General features: G+C 40.5%; 1 protein-coding gene across 1 annotated transcript; it reads right to left on the reverse strand.

Annotated features, from left to right (window-relative positions):
- Positions 1 to 1,110: 1,110 nt before the first annotated feature.
- LOC111656292 (uncharacterized) lies at positions 1,111 to 19,173 on the reverse strand. Its single transcript, XM_023407957.2, has 5 exons — positions 18,638 to 19,173; positions 11,512 to 11,593; positions 10,802 to 11,316; positions 6,407 to 6,460; positions 1,111 to 2,406 (listed from the first exon to the last, which is right to left on the reverse strand). Exons 1-5 carry the CDS (start codon positions 18,704 to 18,706, stop codon positions 2,281 to 2,283), a joined length of 846 nt encoding a protein of 281 aa, XP_023263725.1. The 5' UTR covers positions 18,707 to 19,173; the 3' UTR covers positions 1,111 to 2,280.
- Between the last annotated feature and the right edge of the window lie 208 nt (positions 19,174 to 19,381).

Raw genomic sequence — 19,381 nt, forward strand, 5'->3', positions numbered from 1 at the left:
AAAGTTGTCGTGGGGCACAGGTTAGCAGGATAACAGTTGCCTACTTACACATCCAGAGACAGGCATTCAATTGAAAGTCCAAAGAGTCCAGTTCAACAAACTTTCCTCAAGCAAAGAGTTTAGGGAGGGATTATAAATGAGACCTTTCTCTATATAACAATATAATAACTATGTTCTTATATCATTTCAAGGAAAATAACAGCTGTAATAAGTAATAACTACATAGCAGAGGGCTTTTGATAGAATATAATAAAGTGCTTCATTTTACAAAATGAACAGCTTTAACTCCTTTTCTCTTTTTCTCTCTTTCTTTCCTTCTTCTATCCCACTTTCCTCACTTATTTCACTGATGACGTCGCTCGCATGTTTGTGTCTCACTCAGTGACTTGATTTGTAGTAATTGGCTGAGTAGCATCATGACCAGTGCTGTAGAAGCCAGAAAAGCTGTGCTGGTCAAAATGGACACGTTCTGGTAAAATTGAATAATTCTCAATAATTTATAGGCTATACATCCGGGTCTGGATAGGATAGCGTCTGGACCAGGGTCCACCTATTACTGACCTCTGATGTACAGTAACTGTATGTCTGTGTGTGTACAGTGGGTTTATCAGCGCTTTTCTCATGAAAACTGCTGAGAGGTGAGAATGAACCAAAACAATGAGCTAAAAGATACTAAAACCTTTTACATTACATACTGTCATTTGAAGCATCGTTAGTATAAAAATATAAATTAGTGCAGCTTTAAAGGTTTAGTGTCAGATGTGGATTTCACTTAATGTTTCACTAATAAAATCTGTGGGAGTTCATGCCTCTGTTAAATACAGGACAGGTACATACTGAGCTTCAAGCAGAGAAAAAAATTCAGTATTGTACCTTGTGACATAATGGATGAGTGACAAATTAAAGGAAAATCCCAGATATATTATCTAAGTAAGGACCAAAAGAACAGCTTCAGTGTAACCTAGCAAAGAAAAGCGTCTTAAAGTGTCAGTTATGTTGTTCGTTCCCTCAGTTATTCCGGTTTTCTCTTTTATATTGTCACCTGTCTGTATCATAAGTTACATTATATAAATCTATATATTAGATTGATCCAAAGAAAAAAACATTACCTAAACAAGAGGCCACAGGGCATTTATTGATTCATTTTGTGCAACAGTGGACGAAAACATGTCAATGTTACATTCACTTCAATTTTAGTTACAGTGGTGACGTTGTGTTTAATCAATGAATCATCTCATGTCAAGCTGAGCTGAGAACTACCTCAAGTTTCATTCAATACAACAGGAATGTGATTTCAAGGCATTAAGAGATCTTTAGAAAACACTGGGATGTCTTGGATACACCAGTGGTCCTCTTCTACCTAGAAAGTAATGAGGTAAAATATTTGAAAAAAAAATAATGGCACACTACAAGTAGGCTATGCATAACACAGCACCAGTTACACTTGCCAAATGTGCAGCAAACTATTCTCATACTTCCTTATTTCCATATACCTCTCTCTCTGCAAAACAGTGGAATTCATGCAAGAAAAGAGGATACAAGTAGTTAACTCTGACCCTGGACTAAAAGTGACAAATTCATTAAGAAACGTACATCATCAAAGGTCTACTATTCAAACTACATTCATACATGTTTGTTATAGCTCGTTCGTCATGACCTGCATATTCAATAACACATCCAAAGTAGTTTTTCAGACAGACAAACGTGACCACTGTCTATGTTCATCGCAACAATAACATATCAGATGACTCATCTCACCATGTTTAGTATATGAAGTTACCAAGTTACCTTACAAGTTGTCCAGTAATCAAATAAAAGGAGGAAACCTTGGGAACCATTTGATTGTCTTACATGCTTTTATTTCCAACCAAAACTAAAGTCAAGTTTCACAACGGTCGGCCTTGTCCCTTTGTACCACACCTCTACTCCACCGTCCATGTTTGTTTCTTCATCATTCTTCCTCCAATCACAGGATCTTTTCAGAAACAACTATACATTTGCAATACCTGAAGAATCCTTAGAAACGTTGTGTTTAGGCCACTTCATTCTCCAAATGTCCCTGCTGATTTCACGTGGAGAACAACGATCATGGTGACAGCGTTACAGGGTGGGATTACCTGAGTGTGCAATAGTTCGCTCATCAAACAAATGTCTTTCTAGTGGTCAGTTTCACATCAGTCCTTCCTTGGTCTTGCTGCAGAAGCCACACAAAAGCAGCCATCTAGGAATGAAGAGTTGGGGGCGGGAAGGGAAGTATTATCTGGCGTTGGATGAATTTCCTTATGAGCAGGGAGGATCCTCGCACGGGGTCAGGGGGCTGCAGGGCGGCACTGTGCTCAAGGAGCGAAAGGCAAAGATAGAGGGATCATAGGTGTACCTGGGTGGAGGACGAGTGCCTGTCAGATTCTGAGGACACAGAAGGAGAGAGAGAGAACGGTGGTCATGGATCTGTCAGAAGTAGGTGTTTGGGTTAATCCAGCTTTTGAGCTTTACTGGATGTAAAAGGTGAGGATTACCTGCTGTCCCTGAGTTATGCTATTATGGCTCAGTTAGTATACGTCACTGGTGTCACTGGGTGCGGCTGTGTCATAACACATGTAACTGTGAGAACAGTGGCTGATAACCACACAGGCAGTGGTGGGAAAGTCACTGCACCTCATTGGAACATTTTCACAGTGACTTTTTCTAATCACACTGCAGGTTCAGAGACATAAATGCTTTTCCACTCAGAGACATCCCCCTCTGAGCAGAACCATGCTTCTTGTAGCTCTACAAGCCCTCTGTCTAAAATTAGCCCTGGTCATTCTCCTCCCTACAGGAAACGACAGGAAATGACTTTGTTGGATTTGGCAGTGAGGCAGCACTTTCTCCAGAGCCTGCTGAGGGGGAATGAAGTTTTTGAGAAGGTGGACTGAGAAAGTTTAGGACCTTGAGACAGATTAACTGTAGTAAGGAGCCGATCCCATGGAAAAACGTGTGTTATGGATAAGGATAGCTTTATATTGTCAGTGTCAACCTACAGTGTTACTGAGAAAAGAGGCATCCCTACAACTGACTGATTCCATTCAGATGCCCATTGCTACTGGAAAAGTACCAAGTGACATTAGTGCCTATGAAAAAAGCCCCATGAACAGTGCGTGTGAAGCTACAGGTGTTGCTATGACTTCATTCAACAGGGACTCAGCACTGACAACTGAGCCACAGTAACGCAGCAACAATTCCCAAAACCACTTGGAGCTGTTTTATCTACCAATGTTAATATAAACAGGCAAAAAGTGAGATGTGGAAAAACAAATCGCAGCCCAAGAACAAGTTACAGTAAACTTGATAAATGTCAGCTGTGTTCAGATGTTCTCCATATGGTGGATGTGAGTCTGTCCGACTGCAAGGAAGAGTCAAACATCTGGATGGCTACCTATCCACGTTAGCAGTCCCTGCAGAGTAGTTCTGTGGTCACATCTGCAGTATAACAGACATTTAAGGCCCAGAAGGGTCAAGCAAAGTACAAGTCCCAAAAGTACAAGGCCCTCAGTTTGTGCAGACATCAAAAGCAGTGGTTGGAAAGCTGAGTTAAGACATCGGGTTAAAAAATGTTTCTCTCTGGAGATTTGATGTAGTTTTAAGTTTGTTCTGCTTAGAATTAGGTTTGCCATGATGCTTCTCTCCTTTAATATTTTATCTATGGTGTTTTGTATATTTGTGGTGAGGCAGGTCATGTGGATCTGCTGTTCTAGGAGTTAGACAGCTTCTCATAATCTCCACTGTGAACAAAATATGTTTGTCCGGTAGGAAGTGGGTGCTTTTACATGTCGGTGCCGAGGGGCCCATTGTTTCATAATCCATTCATGGCTTCATATTTTTTTTGCAGAATTAGATACATTTAATACCACGCTCATGTCTGTACAGTAAATATGAAGCTACTGCCAGCAGCAAATTAGCTTATGTTAGCATAGCAAGACTGAACACAAGGGAAAACAGCTAACATTGCTATGTCCAAAGGTAACAAAAACACACCTAGCAGCAACTCTAGAAGTTGTAACCCCATTTCAAGTCTTTGTGCTAAGCTAAGCTAACCAGCTATTAGTTGTAGCTTCATCTTTTCATCTGCCTCTTGGAAAGAAAGCGAATTTCCCAAATAGTCAAACTGTTCCTTTAACATCTGCTTGTTCTCATGCTAGAACCAAAACATCTTTCAGTTACATCCAGGCCATGTAGTTTACCCAAAATCAAAACTCAAAAATCAAAAGGGGTATGCAGCACATTTTCCCTTTCCAATCTCTCCATATCTGCACCATTTCCCTCACCTCAATCAATCTTTGCCATCCTCTTCACCCATCCTTTACGTTGGCTGAAACCAGACACCATCACTCTTGCCTGCTTCAGCCTCGGAACCTCTCACCACTCTCCTATTCACCTCCAACCCCTGGAGGGGGAAGGCGTAAGCAGCAGCAGCAACAGCAGCCAAAGCTATGTTTTGCTACACTTAATACACAAACACAACCACCATCATCAACCTCCCCAACCCTCTTAACAACTCCCATGCTTGAATGCTTGAATCAAGTCTCAAAGCAGGGGCCCCATCCAGATCCAGTGTCACTTCTGGATCCTGGCCAGGAAACTGGAGGCTGACAGATAAAAGGAGAAAGAGACAGAGGGAAAGAGGTAACAGCAGAGAAAAGATGTAACAGAGAAAGAGAGATGGGTACAGAGTGGCACAAAGGGTAGAAAAAGTCAACACAAGCCTCTAAATGGCTCATCAGTCCACTGTGCCTCACTGTGTACTCGCTTCAAGAAAAATCCATGAAGTGGAATGTAACCAGTGCCCACAGACGTCACTGACAGGGACAACAACACGACCAACTGCATCAGCGAGAACAGAGAATAATGAGCAATATCTCTATGTATCAGTGGAGCTAAACAGATAGAAGCCAGCCAGGCTATAAATGGAAAATGACTTCATCCCTGGAAACACTCCACCTCTTCTTCCTCCTCCTCGGCTCCATCTCTCATCTCCACTCAATCGTTCTTCATAACAGACTCTCAAAGATTATCCTGAGTTTATGTACATATTTGTACTGATCACACATACCTACGTGGAAGACTGGAGCAAACTAGATGCCTGCTACCGTTGATGTACGTGTGTGCAACCATAAACAAGTGTGTGATAAGCTTCCATTGACACTAGCCCACACAACGTGATAATAACGTCACTTTTCTCACCACACTGTGCATCCTTCTGGAGTACCCTGCTCTGTGCCAAGATGCCCAGGCTTGTTCCAATCCACTCTCCAGCATGTTGTCCTTACCCACTACAAACAAGATCAGCCCATACACAGTTGCAGTGCTGAGTTGGTGGATGATTATTGGACATAGTGTCTGGGAAAACCACTTTACAGGAAGATCAGAAGGACACAATCTTGGGAAAATACCTTAATGTTACAAAGCTATTTAGGCGAGTAAATGTGCACTTCTAAGAACACTAATGGTACAAGTGGAAAGCTGGGTTGTTGAGTGAGATCAAGAGAGATCAAAAGATCAAGCAAACCTGGAAAAAAGAGCACATTGCTTTCCATGATTCTTTGTCTTAGGTATCACTGCAGTAAACACTTCAGCTTGGTTTGCTGTTTGCAGAAGGAATCTGACAGTGCTATCAGATTTTCAGACGTCTCAGGCTCGGCTCTGGGCATGAGAACAAACGCTGTGGCCAGATGCTGTCCCAGTATGCACTTGGATGGACATCAAGGTGCTTGCAACAAGACGGGCCAGGCTGTTTCACAGAGGCTGGGCAACCTCGCAACCTTATCATTGCTGTAATGGACAACCTGATCTGGACTGCCTATTATTGGTCTGCATAAAAGGAAAGGCTGAGTGTGCATATATTCAGATTAATGACTCGTGTAACAAAGTATTTATCTGTATGACGGCAATCACAACTGGGTTTTGACATACCAGTGTTTCCCATATATTGATTTGTCTGTGGCAGCCAGCCACAATATCAACATTGACTACCACATGTTGATTTTTTTTACTATTTCCAATGGGTAAAATCTTATTTCATTGTTTCATTGATTTGCCATCCTTGCTCTCTGTTTTTCTCTCTACCATCTGTCACAGTCGGACTGGCAATCGAGATATCATGCTGCAAAAAATCCATAAGGCTTTCATCACCTCTCTGTCTCTTTACTCTGTGTGTGCCTGATATTCAGGGTGCGCAGTGCATACTGCATGTGTGTGCTGGGACTGGAGCTGTATGTATTGTTCAGTTATTTATTTGTCACAATTAAAATATTTGCTGAGGAGCACTTTATCTGATTCTGTGGGAAACATTGTACCATAAATTGTTTGGATTCATCATGAAAAATTACCACAAAAGGTTTTGTTCATTTGCTGTGGGAAACTAACTCACCCGAATCTTTATGGTCCGCGTTTTCCCTCCGCAGTTCTTTTTCAGCAGCATTTTCTGTGGAGTACAAGAATAGAGTTCACTTCCTTTCTCTCAACATTAAGTGAAACTTCTGCAGCTTCTATTTATTTAACAATCCCAAAACTATATAAAAGTTCCTTGCTTGTATAATTTGTAACACACTGTCTTGTACACTTCAACAAAAATGTAAACCCAAAGAACTAACTGCAGTACAGTTGCCTGAGTAAAGCTCATGCCAGGCTTATATATATTTGAATATTGATTCTAAATTGAGCGTATTACCAAAATTCAACCATTTCTAAACCTTCATTTAAACAGTAATCTTTACAGTAAAACAGCAACGTACTGTGTGATGTGACAAAAAGTGAACACTGGCAGTCAATAAACATTGAATCAGGATGATTAAGAAAGTGAGGCAAATCCAGCTGTCTCACTAAAATAAACATTCGGTCAATGAAGCTTATGCAATATCCTGTCTCCCACTCCCCTCCATGTCCACGCAGCTTCACTATTCTCAAAAACACAGTGGGGGTGGTGGGACCACACAATCATCGAATTGTCTCGCGTTGGGGAGGTAGCTTCTAAGGGGGAAGGGAGCTTAGGAAAGAATGGAAACACAAGACTCCTGCTGTTGTGATGAGAGAGCTGGTGTGCACTTGCCCTCATGCTCACCTCCTGCCAGCCCTTATCTCTTTTCATCAATGGGACTACAGTCACTTTGGGTGCAAGCTGCTCCCACAGCAATTCAAAATGGAAATTTCTACTTTGTATTTAATTCAGCTTCTCAAAAAAAGCTGACAAAGATACATTTTTAATACTGCATGTGATTAAGTGAGTCAACTATGTTTATCAAACATGTGAGTACTTTGAAAAAAGGGGGCAACCAACTTTAAATAACATCAGCCAAACATTTGTCCTTCATCAATTTCATTCCACACATACAGCACCCTGACTGCAGCAGAATCACTGTTATTCACCACCAGCCCACACCACGCTCCTCTTAAACCCCACACACACACACACACACACACACACACACACACACACACACACACACACACACACACGTCTAACAGGTCGTGACTCGCCAACTAGCAAACTGTTGTGGCTGGCTGTTTGAGTGTTGTGGTTATTCATGAAGAATACAAAAAGTGGAATATTTTCATTTTCCAATTTTGAAGATTTTGGAGAATTCTGTTTTGGTTTATCTTTATGATTGTTTTAGAGGAAGTGAATTTCTGAACTGATGAATTTTAAACATTTAGTCTATGTGTGATGTTTGGAGGGTTAAGAATTACCTGTGTTACCTGTATATGAATTCTGCGATACACAACTGTTGCTTTGAGTTGCCTTATCTTAGCTGATCCCTGGTGAGAGCTATAATGTAACCAGTGTTTATGTCTATATATTTACACTCGTCTCTGATGTTGAAGCGGAAACATCAGCACACCAGCTGATCTTTTTTTATCTGCACTTTTAAATGTGTTGACTCACAACTGTAATCTTATTTTAAAAATGTATAATGTTCAATATGAGACATTACTCATTGCAATTATGTTTACATTTGATATTCAATGAATTCAATTAATATAAATAGTATGTAGGAAATAGAAATAATGGGTAGGAATATTATAAAAAGAAATGACTGCAAGTAAGGTAAACTAGCGAAATGGCTACAATATGTAAAATACGGCTGTGGTTATTTCAGTGAAGTGTTTATTTTTATTATATTTTGTACAGTTGTACCATTTACATACAGAGGTCTGACCAGCATCTTCCACATAAACAGTTGTTCTTTCATGATAATCAAGCTAACCAACAGCGGCAGTGTCACATCTGAGCAATTGGTCATGGATTAGCATGCATGAGGGATTATCAGAGACTAAAGGAAAACAGCCTGCTGACCCTTTAACCCCACCCCTTTAATAAAATTATGAGATAAATAAATGTATGGCTAAGGTCGCAGCTCATGGTCACACTGGGGTATGGCAGCCTTCCAAACTTTGGCTTTAGATAGTACCGGATCAGCAGCGTCAACTGAGGGTTTTGGGGAACACAAGTGGACTTCAACATCCGTTGAACAAAATCATTAATTTAATAGCGTAATATGAAAAATATTGCTCTGCTTATTCCTTAGAACAAGGAGACGATGTGTAACAACTTTGGTCACAGGCTGTGCTCCTCATCAACATCATACAAGCTTTGGTAAATCTTTATCAATTAATAGATATAACAGAAAGCTTCTCATATGGGGTTCCAGTAAGAAACTAAAAGAATGGGAGTCTGGAATCTAAAATAATTTTTTAGGAGGATGGAAAATGTTTGACCTGATCAGACAGAATCCTCCAGATTTTAACACCTTTAAATGCTACCTGCTTTTCTTTTTTTCTTTTTTTTTTTTAAAAAGACCCAGCTCAGTCATCTTTCTTTCTTCTGTCTAACTCTAGAAGTGCATCTGTGAAAGAAATGACATGGTGTGTAAGTTGAGGCAGACTTTGTGCGTGGAAGTTGTCCAGCTAAAGGGTTAATGGGAGACTGGAGCTGTGTCTGCTAGCTACCTCTGTAGGCCCCCTATTGTATTCCCTGCAGCACCTCCCATTCCACTTGACCGAGTGTGCACACACTCTCTCACACACACACACACACACACACTGTGGCAACACGCACGCATGCACAGACACAGCAACAAACTCGCAGACAGAAGGATGTACACATGCAGACACAAAAAGACAGGCAGGATGATAGACGCGTACCCCCCCCCTACACACACACACACACACTCTCTCTCTCTCTCTCTCTCCTCTCTCTCTCTCTCTCTCTCTTCTTTTTTTTATCTTAACCCTTCTCATTGCTGCCCGCTGTCTCTCATCATCTGTTCTTTCCCTCTAAAAACCCCATGGACATATGGACCCCTGAAACCTGCAGTTTCTCTCTGTGCAAACATACACACACACTCACTGAGACACACACCCTTTCCCATCCATGGTGTGGGCCAACAAGTCTATTGGATTTTAATGATTAGTGGACCAGCTTCTCCGTGACTCATTAGTGGCTGTCGTTTTTCTGTTGTTTGTTTAATCCTCTCCTTCTGCCTCCACCCCTCCATCGTTTCCCCTCGCTCGCCAGCCTTTGTGAGAAACGAGGGCGGACATCTGCCGTCCGTGCCTTCCTCTCCTTCATCCCTCTCCAGCCAGACCACCGTGGTGGCAAGCGTCCGGCCATGGAAAGGGAAGACTTTGTTTGCTTGTGCGAGTGTGCACATTTGTGTGGCCATGTGTGTGTGGAGGGTAGCCGGGTAGACTGCAGGGACATCATTGTATTTTTGGACAGAATCATCAGCCTGACTTTACAGTCTGAGCTGTTCAGGGGGGTAGTGCAAATCATCTGCTATTTTGTACTTTTAACATTTTCAGTGGACTGCACATGTTGCCACAGAGGCTAATTGTATCACTATGCTAAGAAAAATACTTCAGCATGAGGCATCCTATGAATGCTCTCAAGTGCTGCTAGGAAGACATCACCACCTCACCTTGTCAGGTAGTGTATCATCATATGCGAGAAAAGAAAATACATAACGAGCAATTCTCAACAAAATGACTGAAGTGTTGCAAAGTGCACAGTGTTCATTCATTATGGAGCCTGCTAATTGAGTATTAAGGTGTCTCCAAGCTAAATATCCAATTGAGGGTAACAGACAATTTGTCTGGGTTATCTGAGAGACAATTAGTGCTGTGTGACAATTAAGCTGATAATAATTCATCATTTAAGTGCTCTGAGAACTTAACTACATTTTCATTTTGCAGTGATGGAAGGTCATTACTTACCTTTACTTAAGAACTGTACATCAGTACACACTTGAGATACTTGTACTTTACTTGAATATTTCTATTATCTTTATACTTTATACTCCACTACAGTTTAGATGGAAATATTCTTCTTCCTAATCTGCAACATTTATTTGACTGCTGGAGTTATTTTAACTACCAAACAGTCCAGCTACAACATTAAAATGTTACTTACACATAAATGCATTTGTAATAATAATGCTTTAAATTTTGACAGTATTGTATTGTTACTTTTACTTACATGAAGCATCTGAACAATACCTCTATTGTCATGTTGTTAAGTCAATAATGTTACCAAATAATATGTTAATAATACAAATTGACCACATTTCTTAGGCCATGCTAGTAGCCCCATAACACAGTACATGACCCCTGATCTAAAGTGTTAAACAGTACAAACCTTTTGTGATTATTATTTATTATTGCTTAGTAGTTTTAATGTAATTGAAATCTGTTCAATATGTATATATATATTGAGGTTGGTGCTCGTAAAAAAGTCATGAGGTATGTAACCACACCTTGGACTACTAACCTGTTGCATTTTCTCGAGGTCCAGACTGGGTCTCCCCGGCTCCCCGCTGTAGCTGTGCCGATACTTTCTATAAGGTGCTGCCTGGTCAAAGTGGGTCAAAATAATGGGCCGTGCCACTGGCTGCACCACCTGCAGCTGAAAGCGCATAGGTGGTGGCTTGAGGCTACGTGGTGGGCTGGAGCTGAAGAGCACAGGGCTGGGGGAAGCAGCCAGGCAAGCGCCTGGCTCAACAAGTGGCCTGGCAGAGGCAGCCGGCGACCTGCAGCCACAGAGATCCCGCACCTCCTCATCACTGGAGGCGCTGCTGTGGTGATCACTGTGGCGCTGGGGAAGTGCAGACACCCACTTCCTGTTGTCACCACAGCTGATTCGCTCAAGCTCTTCCTCTGAAGAGTGACGATCCAGATTGGCATCTAGAAGGAGGCGCAGGCGCCGTAACCGAGCTGGAGAGAGGGGGCCCTGGTTGTGCTGCTGGCTGGTGGCCAATGGGGTGAGGGCGCAATTTCTCCGCCTCTCTAGGAGTTGATAAACAGGAAATGTCAAAGGAGAAGGTGGAGACATGGTTGCAAAAAGAGTGCAAATGCTCTTATCAACAAGCAATTATCTGTTGACTTGAAACATTTAATCATAATGTGTGAGAGTAAATGAATGACGGAGAAGGTCATCATCTATTTACAATGAAAATCATTTGTTTGGCAGAGAGCACTTACCTCTGTCAATCTGTGCAAGTTCCTGGTTCTCCCCCTCTGAGTCGTCACTCTCTCCTCCCTCTCCACTGCCATGGTAAGAGATCTGGAAAAAGGATTGAGCTTATACTGTAGGTCAAATATGTCATGCAGTGATGTCTGGTAAATTAACCCCTTACATTTTCTGCAGTGGTTAATATCTCTCCCAAAATGCTTCTCTTTTTTCTTTTTTAAAATCAACATTTAATTTGGCCAATGATCAATTGTGAAGGCTGTTTTCAATGTCATTGAATCAATAAAGGATCAGAGTCTCAGATACACAGAGCAACTTAAATACACACTCAAAATAAAAAGCAAAACCTTAACAATTGCAATGATGGAGTACAAAACAGGGTGACCCAATTCCTAATTATGAGTTATGTACAATGTTTTCTTAGTTTGCTGCAAAAACAACAAGAAGTCATCTGCAACAAATACAAGATCTATAATGAGCTTCCAACAGAAACATTCATTTCAATGTAAATTATGCACGGTAATTTCTACAACATAGGCAGGCACAAAGTTGAGTTGTATTGTTGTCTAAGTGTAGACTATTGTTTCTCCTAAGGGGAGGTTTCAACCTAAACCAGCCAGTCTTTTTAAAATGAATTCCTTGTCTATAGCAGTAGCAACAATACAGATACCCTGCAGACTGCAACGCTAAGAGTTAAGTAATGCGCCTCACACTCAGTAATTACCACTCCAAGGCCTCGCTGAGCAGCTGCCATCTGTGCTTGTACGTGCGTGTGTATGCTTACACACATACATTCACACAAACGTACAGTGTCCTCCCTTCCACCCTCTAACACACACACACACACACACACACACACACACACACACACACACACACACACACTCTTCCTTTTTCTGTAGCTCTCCAAAAAGACGGAGAGAGGAGCCAGGGCCTCAAAGCCCAATAAGGACAGACAGTATTCAATTCTTATTAAGTGTGAATTCCAGTGTAGTTTCTCACACTCTTCAGTTATATATTATTATGAAAAACCAGAGGGTTGCATCACATACTGTGTCCCCCCTTTTCCACCTGCTTCTGTCACATTGCTACATATTAAACATTTCCTATCATCATGAACTATCACAACATAACCAACCTAAAATGCATATTTTCATAGATTCATATGAAGCATTAGATAGAAATTCGGAATAAATATATTTAAAAAAAACAAAGTGTGATGGTAAAATATTTTCCCATATAGTAAATAAATACATTTGAAGGAATTAAATATGACAGTAAAGGATGTAGCCTAATATTTCTCCATATTGACACTGTTGATGTCATTTGGATAAGGCGTGAGTGCAGCTTGCTCTTCAATGGTACACGAGTTGTGGGACAGATTCTCAATGAACAGGCCCGGAGCCAGCGTACAAGACAAAAAAACCTTGGCTCTCTCAAGTAAAACTGCATCACTTCATGAACTCCATAGGAAAAATTACACTGAGGAATAACTGTGGGAAGGAAATGTATTTTGGCAAGTGGCTGACTCAGGGCTTCGGCTACACTATACACTCCAGTGAATTATTGTTGGACAGCATCCATGAAACAGCTGAAATCCTATTAAAAGTTACTGCTGCAGGACACTAAGAATGAAGTGACGCTGGTGGTTCATAAACTACATGTCTTAATTGTACTCTGCAGACATGAGTTCAGTCCAGACGAGAAACCAACAGGATGAAGAAGTTACATAGAGACTCTGACAGAGTTAGCAGCTTTAATTTCTGTGTTCTTCTGGTCTGGAAGTCTGATGTTTCTCCACAGAGCAATCATTGTCTGTGCAACAAGAGGCAAATATAAGCTGACAGTAACGAATCAGCCTTTCCTTCCCCTCAGGGAACGCCTCAGAGGTTGTTGTTGATGAATTAGAGAACAACAGAAATGTATTGTACCAAATATGCAGCTCATTTGTAAGACATGGGTTGATGTCTAATAATATAGGACAACACTTGTTCATGTGTTTCAGGTTCTGTTACAATCTGCTGTAATAAATGCATGTCTCAGATTTACACACTGACACACACATAAAAATGTGTTGAACCACAACACATAACCTTTACAAGTTTGGTGCATGACACAACAGCTTTCTACTTTCAGTGACTTCCTTACTTTCACTGGCACACATATTATCACTGTAACACTGACCACCATTCCAACAGCACACCATCTGAGAAATTACTATTTATGCAAAGCAGTTCTGTGTCAACAGACCATAAAAACATCCAACCATGCAAATCTCATCTGGGGGTTATGCATGTAAGTATTTGAATAAGTTTCACTCCCAACACTCTTTTAGACACTCATGCAGCAGAATCATGATGGATGTCCTGACATTTGTTTTCTCACGGTTATCTTGTATCAGAATTTAAGTAACTGTTGTTACAAATGGTATCTGTATGTGAGTCTGTGTGAGAGAGAGAGAGAGAGAGAGAGAGAGAGAGAGAGAGAGAGAGAGAGAGAGAGATAGATCCACGTTTTTCAGTGAACCACGTATATGGTAAGTGCTTTGGTGTATAGTATCTAGCTTTAATAAACACCCAACTCTGCCTGCTGACTGACATTCAGTTTACAGTGAGACAGGATGGCAGGGCTTTCCTAACAGAAACTGAATAACAGGGTTTCACCATTGCCACTGTGCCATTGTGGCACCATCATTCCGGCTGCAGAATATGGTGTTGAATTGATGCTTTCATACAATTTTACTGACTAAATTTAGAGTCACCAGCTACATTGATCCACAATAATTTACTTGTAGTCTGCATATGATCATCAAAAATTACAGACAGGTTTAGCAGCTGGATTTGATTTCATCTAATTTATTTGCTTGATGCATTGATGAGAATCTATTTATACAACTTCAAAGGACAGACATTTCTTCTTGCAATGTTTCATGGCCCTTTCAGTTCATTCTTTTTTCAGCTCTTGTATAATGCTGTGGTTAAGCCTGGATTGCACCACTCCAACCTGGATAGGTCGCCTCATACTATAATCCTTGCTACTAAGCATCGACATCTCCATTCGTGAAGTGTCAGTTTTGGATAAAGAGCAGTACGCTGCATCTGCAGTTGTACTGCACTGAAGTTCATAGCTGGCTAGAAAATATCACAGCTGAGGCTGTTCGGTTGAACAGACATTTTGGCCTTGACTGTACAGTCAGGTTCAAAATACCAAGTACAAATCAGTAATGTTTTGATTTTCTACAAAGCCTGATCATTACAGCACAGGTTAAAAGTATGAAAACACAATGTTAGCATAGGTGGAGCAGCATTTGTCAGGATGGTGGAATTCATTAGTAAAATTCACAGTTGAATGCTGATGTATTTCTGCTCTAAGAAGATACTTATATCTACATATATACATATTTATAGATATAAGATAAGGAACTACTTGCAAAACAGAAAATACATTATCTACACGTTAAGAACAGACACCCAATCAAATGTTCAATCAGGACCACCCACAGTCACAACCTTTCCCACGTGCTTATTAGTCATTTGCATCATTCACATTCACAGCGAAAACAAACCGTGGTGAAGGAGATTTGTTAACATGAAAACAAGTGTGAAAATGACATTTAAAAGATAAATGACCTTCTACTGCTGCTTCCACATTAGTGCACCCTGTAATAGCTTTGAAAAAAAAAAAAAAAGGGTCCTGCACTTACATCACTCAGATATTATCTTCAAGTAAATCACTGATGGTGGTTTTCATCAACTTGTCCGACTACTAAATTTGGATCCACTACTACTTTGCATGACAAATATTCAAATTATGTTTGAGGTAAGGATTTGGTCTGCTAGCAGCCATGACAGTAGCATTGTCCTGCAGTGTACCAAATTACCCTGGAGACTATTTTTCTCGAACGTGTCAACTGTCCACAAGTTTAGCAGTGGGTCTGAGAACTGATCACAAAAAGGCGGATATCCATGTATTCATATAATCTTCTAAATGTACAAGTTAATAAAATCTACAGTGATGTAATGGAGTATACAGTGCAATTTTTAACATATTAATACAGTTCTACATTCATTAAAGAATATCAACTGTGATATGATATACTGTGCAAAACCTTTAGAGATAATATGTTTATGAGGTGTCAGGGAGAAAAATACATAAATCACAGCCTCATGATTTATAGATAGCAATGTTAAACTTTATTACTTATATTACAGTCCTACACCAGTGGTGTATAAGGCAAGTAATTGCAGACTACATGACAGCTGGGACACATAAGCAAAGTGAAAGTGAGACTCTATGAAACTCCCAAAGCATAAAAACTGCTTTTGTGCATGCATGCAGAGACAGACAAAGAGTTGTGTGTTTGTGTGTCAAGAACAGTTGAATGAAATCCTTGTCAGTCCCTTGCAACGCTGAGCAGCTTGCTAAGCTGGATCAATGGCAATGTCACAGCGTACACACACCACCCAGTTCACACACATATCAGCTTTGCTCTATCCTTCCACACAGACATGGACACTGTCCCACTCAATTCTTCCTCTCATGAAAACACACGACACAGGGTCAGAAATGGTTGATCCACTTTCCCTCACACTCCAGTGAATCTTCCCCACAGTGCAGAAAAGTAGTCTTGATTAGTGTAAGCTCATAGGATAGGTACTGTAGCATTGCCTAAGAGACCTTTAGTCCCTTGTCAATTATCCTGTAATGGTCACTCAGTCCTCAATCACCCAGTGACCACTGCCACAAACCTCTAACTCAAATACTATCCGAGTTACTAATGAAAAACTGCACAGTCTCTATAGCAAAGCCCCAAACTAAATCAGATAAAAATAATAGCTAATAATAATTCATCTTTAATCAAAACACTTGATGTAAATAATTAGCTATAATCGATATGTGGACTGAAAAAGGGTTCACACGAGACTGCTAACTGAGGAATACTGCCAAACTGAACCTTGGTCTGCTGTCATTAATAACAGTAGGAAACCAGCTAATAACTAACCATATGTAAAAGTGCACGCTACCAAATTACAAATGGGTTGAGGAGTTTGTAAAACATTGAATTTGTAATGCAGGGAGGGTCGAAAAACTCTCTACACCAGTTTCTTTGTCACAACAAAAAGATTCTAGGGGAGGATAGTTTGTTTATGTTATTTGTATCAGTTTAAAAAGTTACTATCAGCCGATGTATCATTATCTGTTTTTTTTACATTTCATATATCAATATCAGTATAGGCCTAAAAATGTTGTATCACTCAGGCTATAAAGTGAAATACTAAATCAATGAAGTGCCCCTTTAAAGGTTAGTTTCATTTTATTACAAAAGGTTTCTTATATTTTTAGCCTTATCATTTCTATAACTAATAATAGTCTTGTGCTTACCAAAGTCATTTCAGAGATTTGGGAGATTTGGAGCACTGATAAGAAGTCAATGTGAGGTGACGTGTGTGAAGAACTATGAGTTATCAGATAATCAGACATGTTTTAAACAAACCTGCAAGTGAGACAGCTTATTTGGCAGAAAAAACAACGGCAAACATTCATCATCTTTTACAGACTTCCTGAATGCTTGTTTAGCGATGTTGCTATGTTCCTTGGTATAAGCAAAGGAACAATGCTATTGTTACTGGTATGAATGTTGGCCAAAACTGTGAAAGTTTCTGTCTCTATCATTAAAAAGTGACACACTGGTTGGTGCTGGCTGACATATCTCAAACCAAGTTTCCTGCTAGTTTTGATATTATAATACACTTTTATACTACGACAGTTCAACACTACTTCAACCGATAACACTGGTTTAAAAGTTGCACATCAGTCCAGTTTTTGCGCACTTTTAAGTGAGAGCTGATACTGAAATGTGCAGTAACTTTTTTTTAAAGCCTTGATTTAACGATGAGGATTTTTTCCAATGGCAATTCCTTTGTTTGAACCCTGTGTATCAGTTTCAATAATATGAGGTGTAGCCTGAAGAGATCTTGTACCAGGGGTAGGATATAGGCACCAGACCTACTCACTACTCACTTTTCCCATCACACTAACCACTTTCAGCAGAAAGAATCCCCCAACTGAGCAGAGCAACAAACACAAACAAAAGCAGACAATGAGGATGGCACACTTTCCCCTGTATCCGTGGCCAGGCCTTTGAACAGGAGCGCTTTGGCACAAAATGGCTGCCATGCGACTATACAGTTGGTTGACGCACAATAGTGTTGTGGATGGAGCAAGTTAGTGACCCATGCAGGATACAATTCACCCTCCTACTCACCAAAAAGAGGCATTATGCAAACTGAGCAGGCAGCAACAATTGAGGAGCACTTACATGGATTCTGTTGTGGAAAATTGGAGGGCACAGATGTAGATGTTGACACTAAGGTTTTTACTGAAATGTTTTGTTTTTTATAGCCTTTGTATGTGTCTAAATGACGCCCAAACACACACCGACCTGGACTCTTCTTTTACATGCAAAGGGAACTCTGACCATTAAGTGTGGACACAGATTTACTTTCTCAAATGACAAACAGTTTATGAGTCAATGAGTGTCCATATGAGAGTGGGAGAGTTTGTTGACATGCCACATGTTTGCTAATGTGTTTGTGTAGCAATGTGGATCTCCGGTTTCTTCTTGTAAACATCTGGCTCGGTCCTGTGAGCCACGAAGAGCACATTCCTTCTTACATGGTAATGAATGGGTTGAGGTGCTTAGAAGCAGAAAATACCTCCAAACAACACATGCTTGAATATCAGAACACACAGGCTGTCAATGTCCAAAGAGACTCACTGCAGTTTGTTATTTGTCTGTATAAGAGTGAGTGAGTGAGTGAGTGAGTGAGTGAGTGAGTGAGTGAGTGAGTGAGTGAGTGAGTGAGTAAGAAAGAGAAAGAGAAAGGAGGAGAGTGTTAATGAACTCACTATAACCCCGTTCAAGCAAGGTTACAAGCTGAGCTCATAGTGTTCAAGCTGCTCAGTCAACTGGCCTACAAATGAACAAGTCACAAGACAAAAGTAAAGCACAAAAAAAAAGCTTCTCAGCTGTACTGCTATGTGTTCTAGCCCAAGTGTACTGACAACTACAAGCTATGACTTTAAATGGTATTAAAACAGCAGTATTATGGAGATAAGTACCTCTGTCAAACTTACCTTCAGTTGGAAAGGATGAATCTCATTGAGTGAATGTCTTCTTAGTTTCTTCGTCAACGTCTTTAGCATGTTTTTTTTTTTCTGAGTAGCTTATGGCTTATCCTCTACAATTACTACTGTTTCTGATGTGACGGTTACAACTTCATTAGCTAACATGAGCGGCTTTACACATTTAAAAGAAGGCACACGGGATTATCACTTGACTTCAAACCGCCGAGCAGCTGCACAGTCTTAGCTCCAGGTTAGCTAGTGTCAAAAAACATGATACACCGAAATTCGTTAAACTGCGTAGATGTGGCTTCTTTTCAACGGCTGTGCGTAGCAAACTTGTTATTATCGAGTTCATTAGTCTACGTTGTAGTGTCGGGTCTTTTTTTCTTTTCCTCACCCACCGCAGCCTCGACTCACTTCCACAGCTTAATTCAAAGATGTGAGCAAAAAAAATAATTAAAAAACAATATCAACTTGCTCGCATTCAGACACTCACACACGCACACTCACACACATACACACAACCAAATGCACACCAGCTCCACGAACACACACAGTACTCCTCCAGCCTGAGCGTACTACCTTCTGATTGGCTGCACCTCTGAGTGATGTCATGTTTCTCTCTCGAGGAGGAGGGCTGAGAGTTAAAGCCACATTATCGTGTCTGTTTACTTCCTCTTTTTCTATCAGGATAATAAATTATATGCACTTAAACACACAGGTGTTTGTATTCTGTCTGCCTTCTGCAGAAAA

This window comes from Seriola lalandi, unplaced genomic scaffold, assembly GCF_002814215.2.
Source record: "Seriola lalandi dorsalis isolate HSWRI2012SDOR001 ecotype SW California unplaced genomic scaffold, Sedor1 jcf7180002054352, whole genome shotgun sequence".
Classification (NCBI taxonomy): Eukaryota; Metazoa; Chordata; class Actinopteri; order Carangiformes; family Carangidae; genus Seriola; species Seriola lalandi.

Excerpts from the sequence above, each read along its gene's own strand:
- LOC111656292 (XM_023407957.2), bottom strand. The coding sequence starts at position 18,706 with ATGCTAAAGACGTTGACGAAGAAACTAAGAAGACATTCACTCAATGAG. Across the intron at positions 11,317-11,511 it reads ACTTGCACAGATTGACAGAG|AGAGGCGGAGAAATTGCGCC; the intron begins GTAAGTGCTCTC and ends ATCAACTCCTAG. Across the intron at positions 2,407-6,406 it reads CGCGGACCATAAAGATTCGG|AATCTGACAGGCACTCGTCC; the intron begins GTGAGTTAGTTT and ends CTGTGTCCTCAG.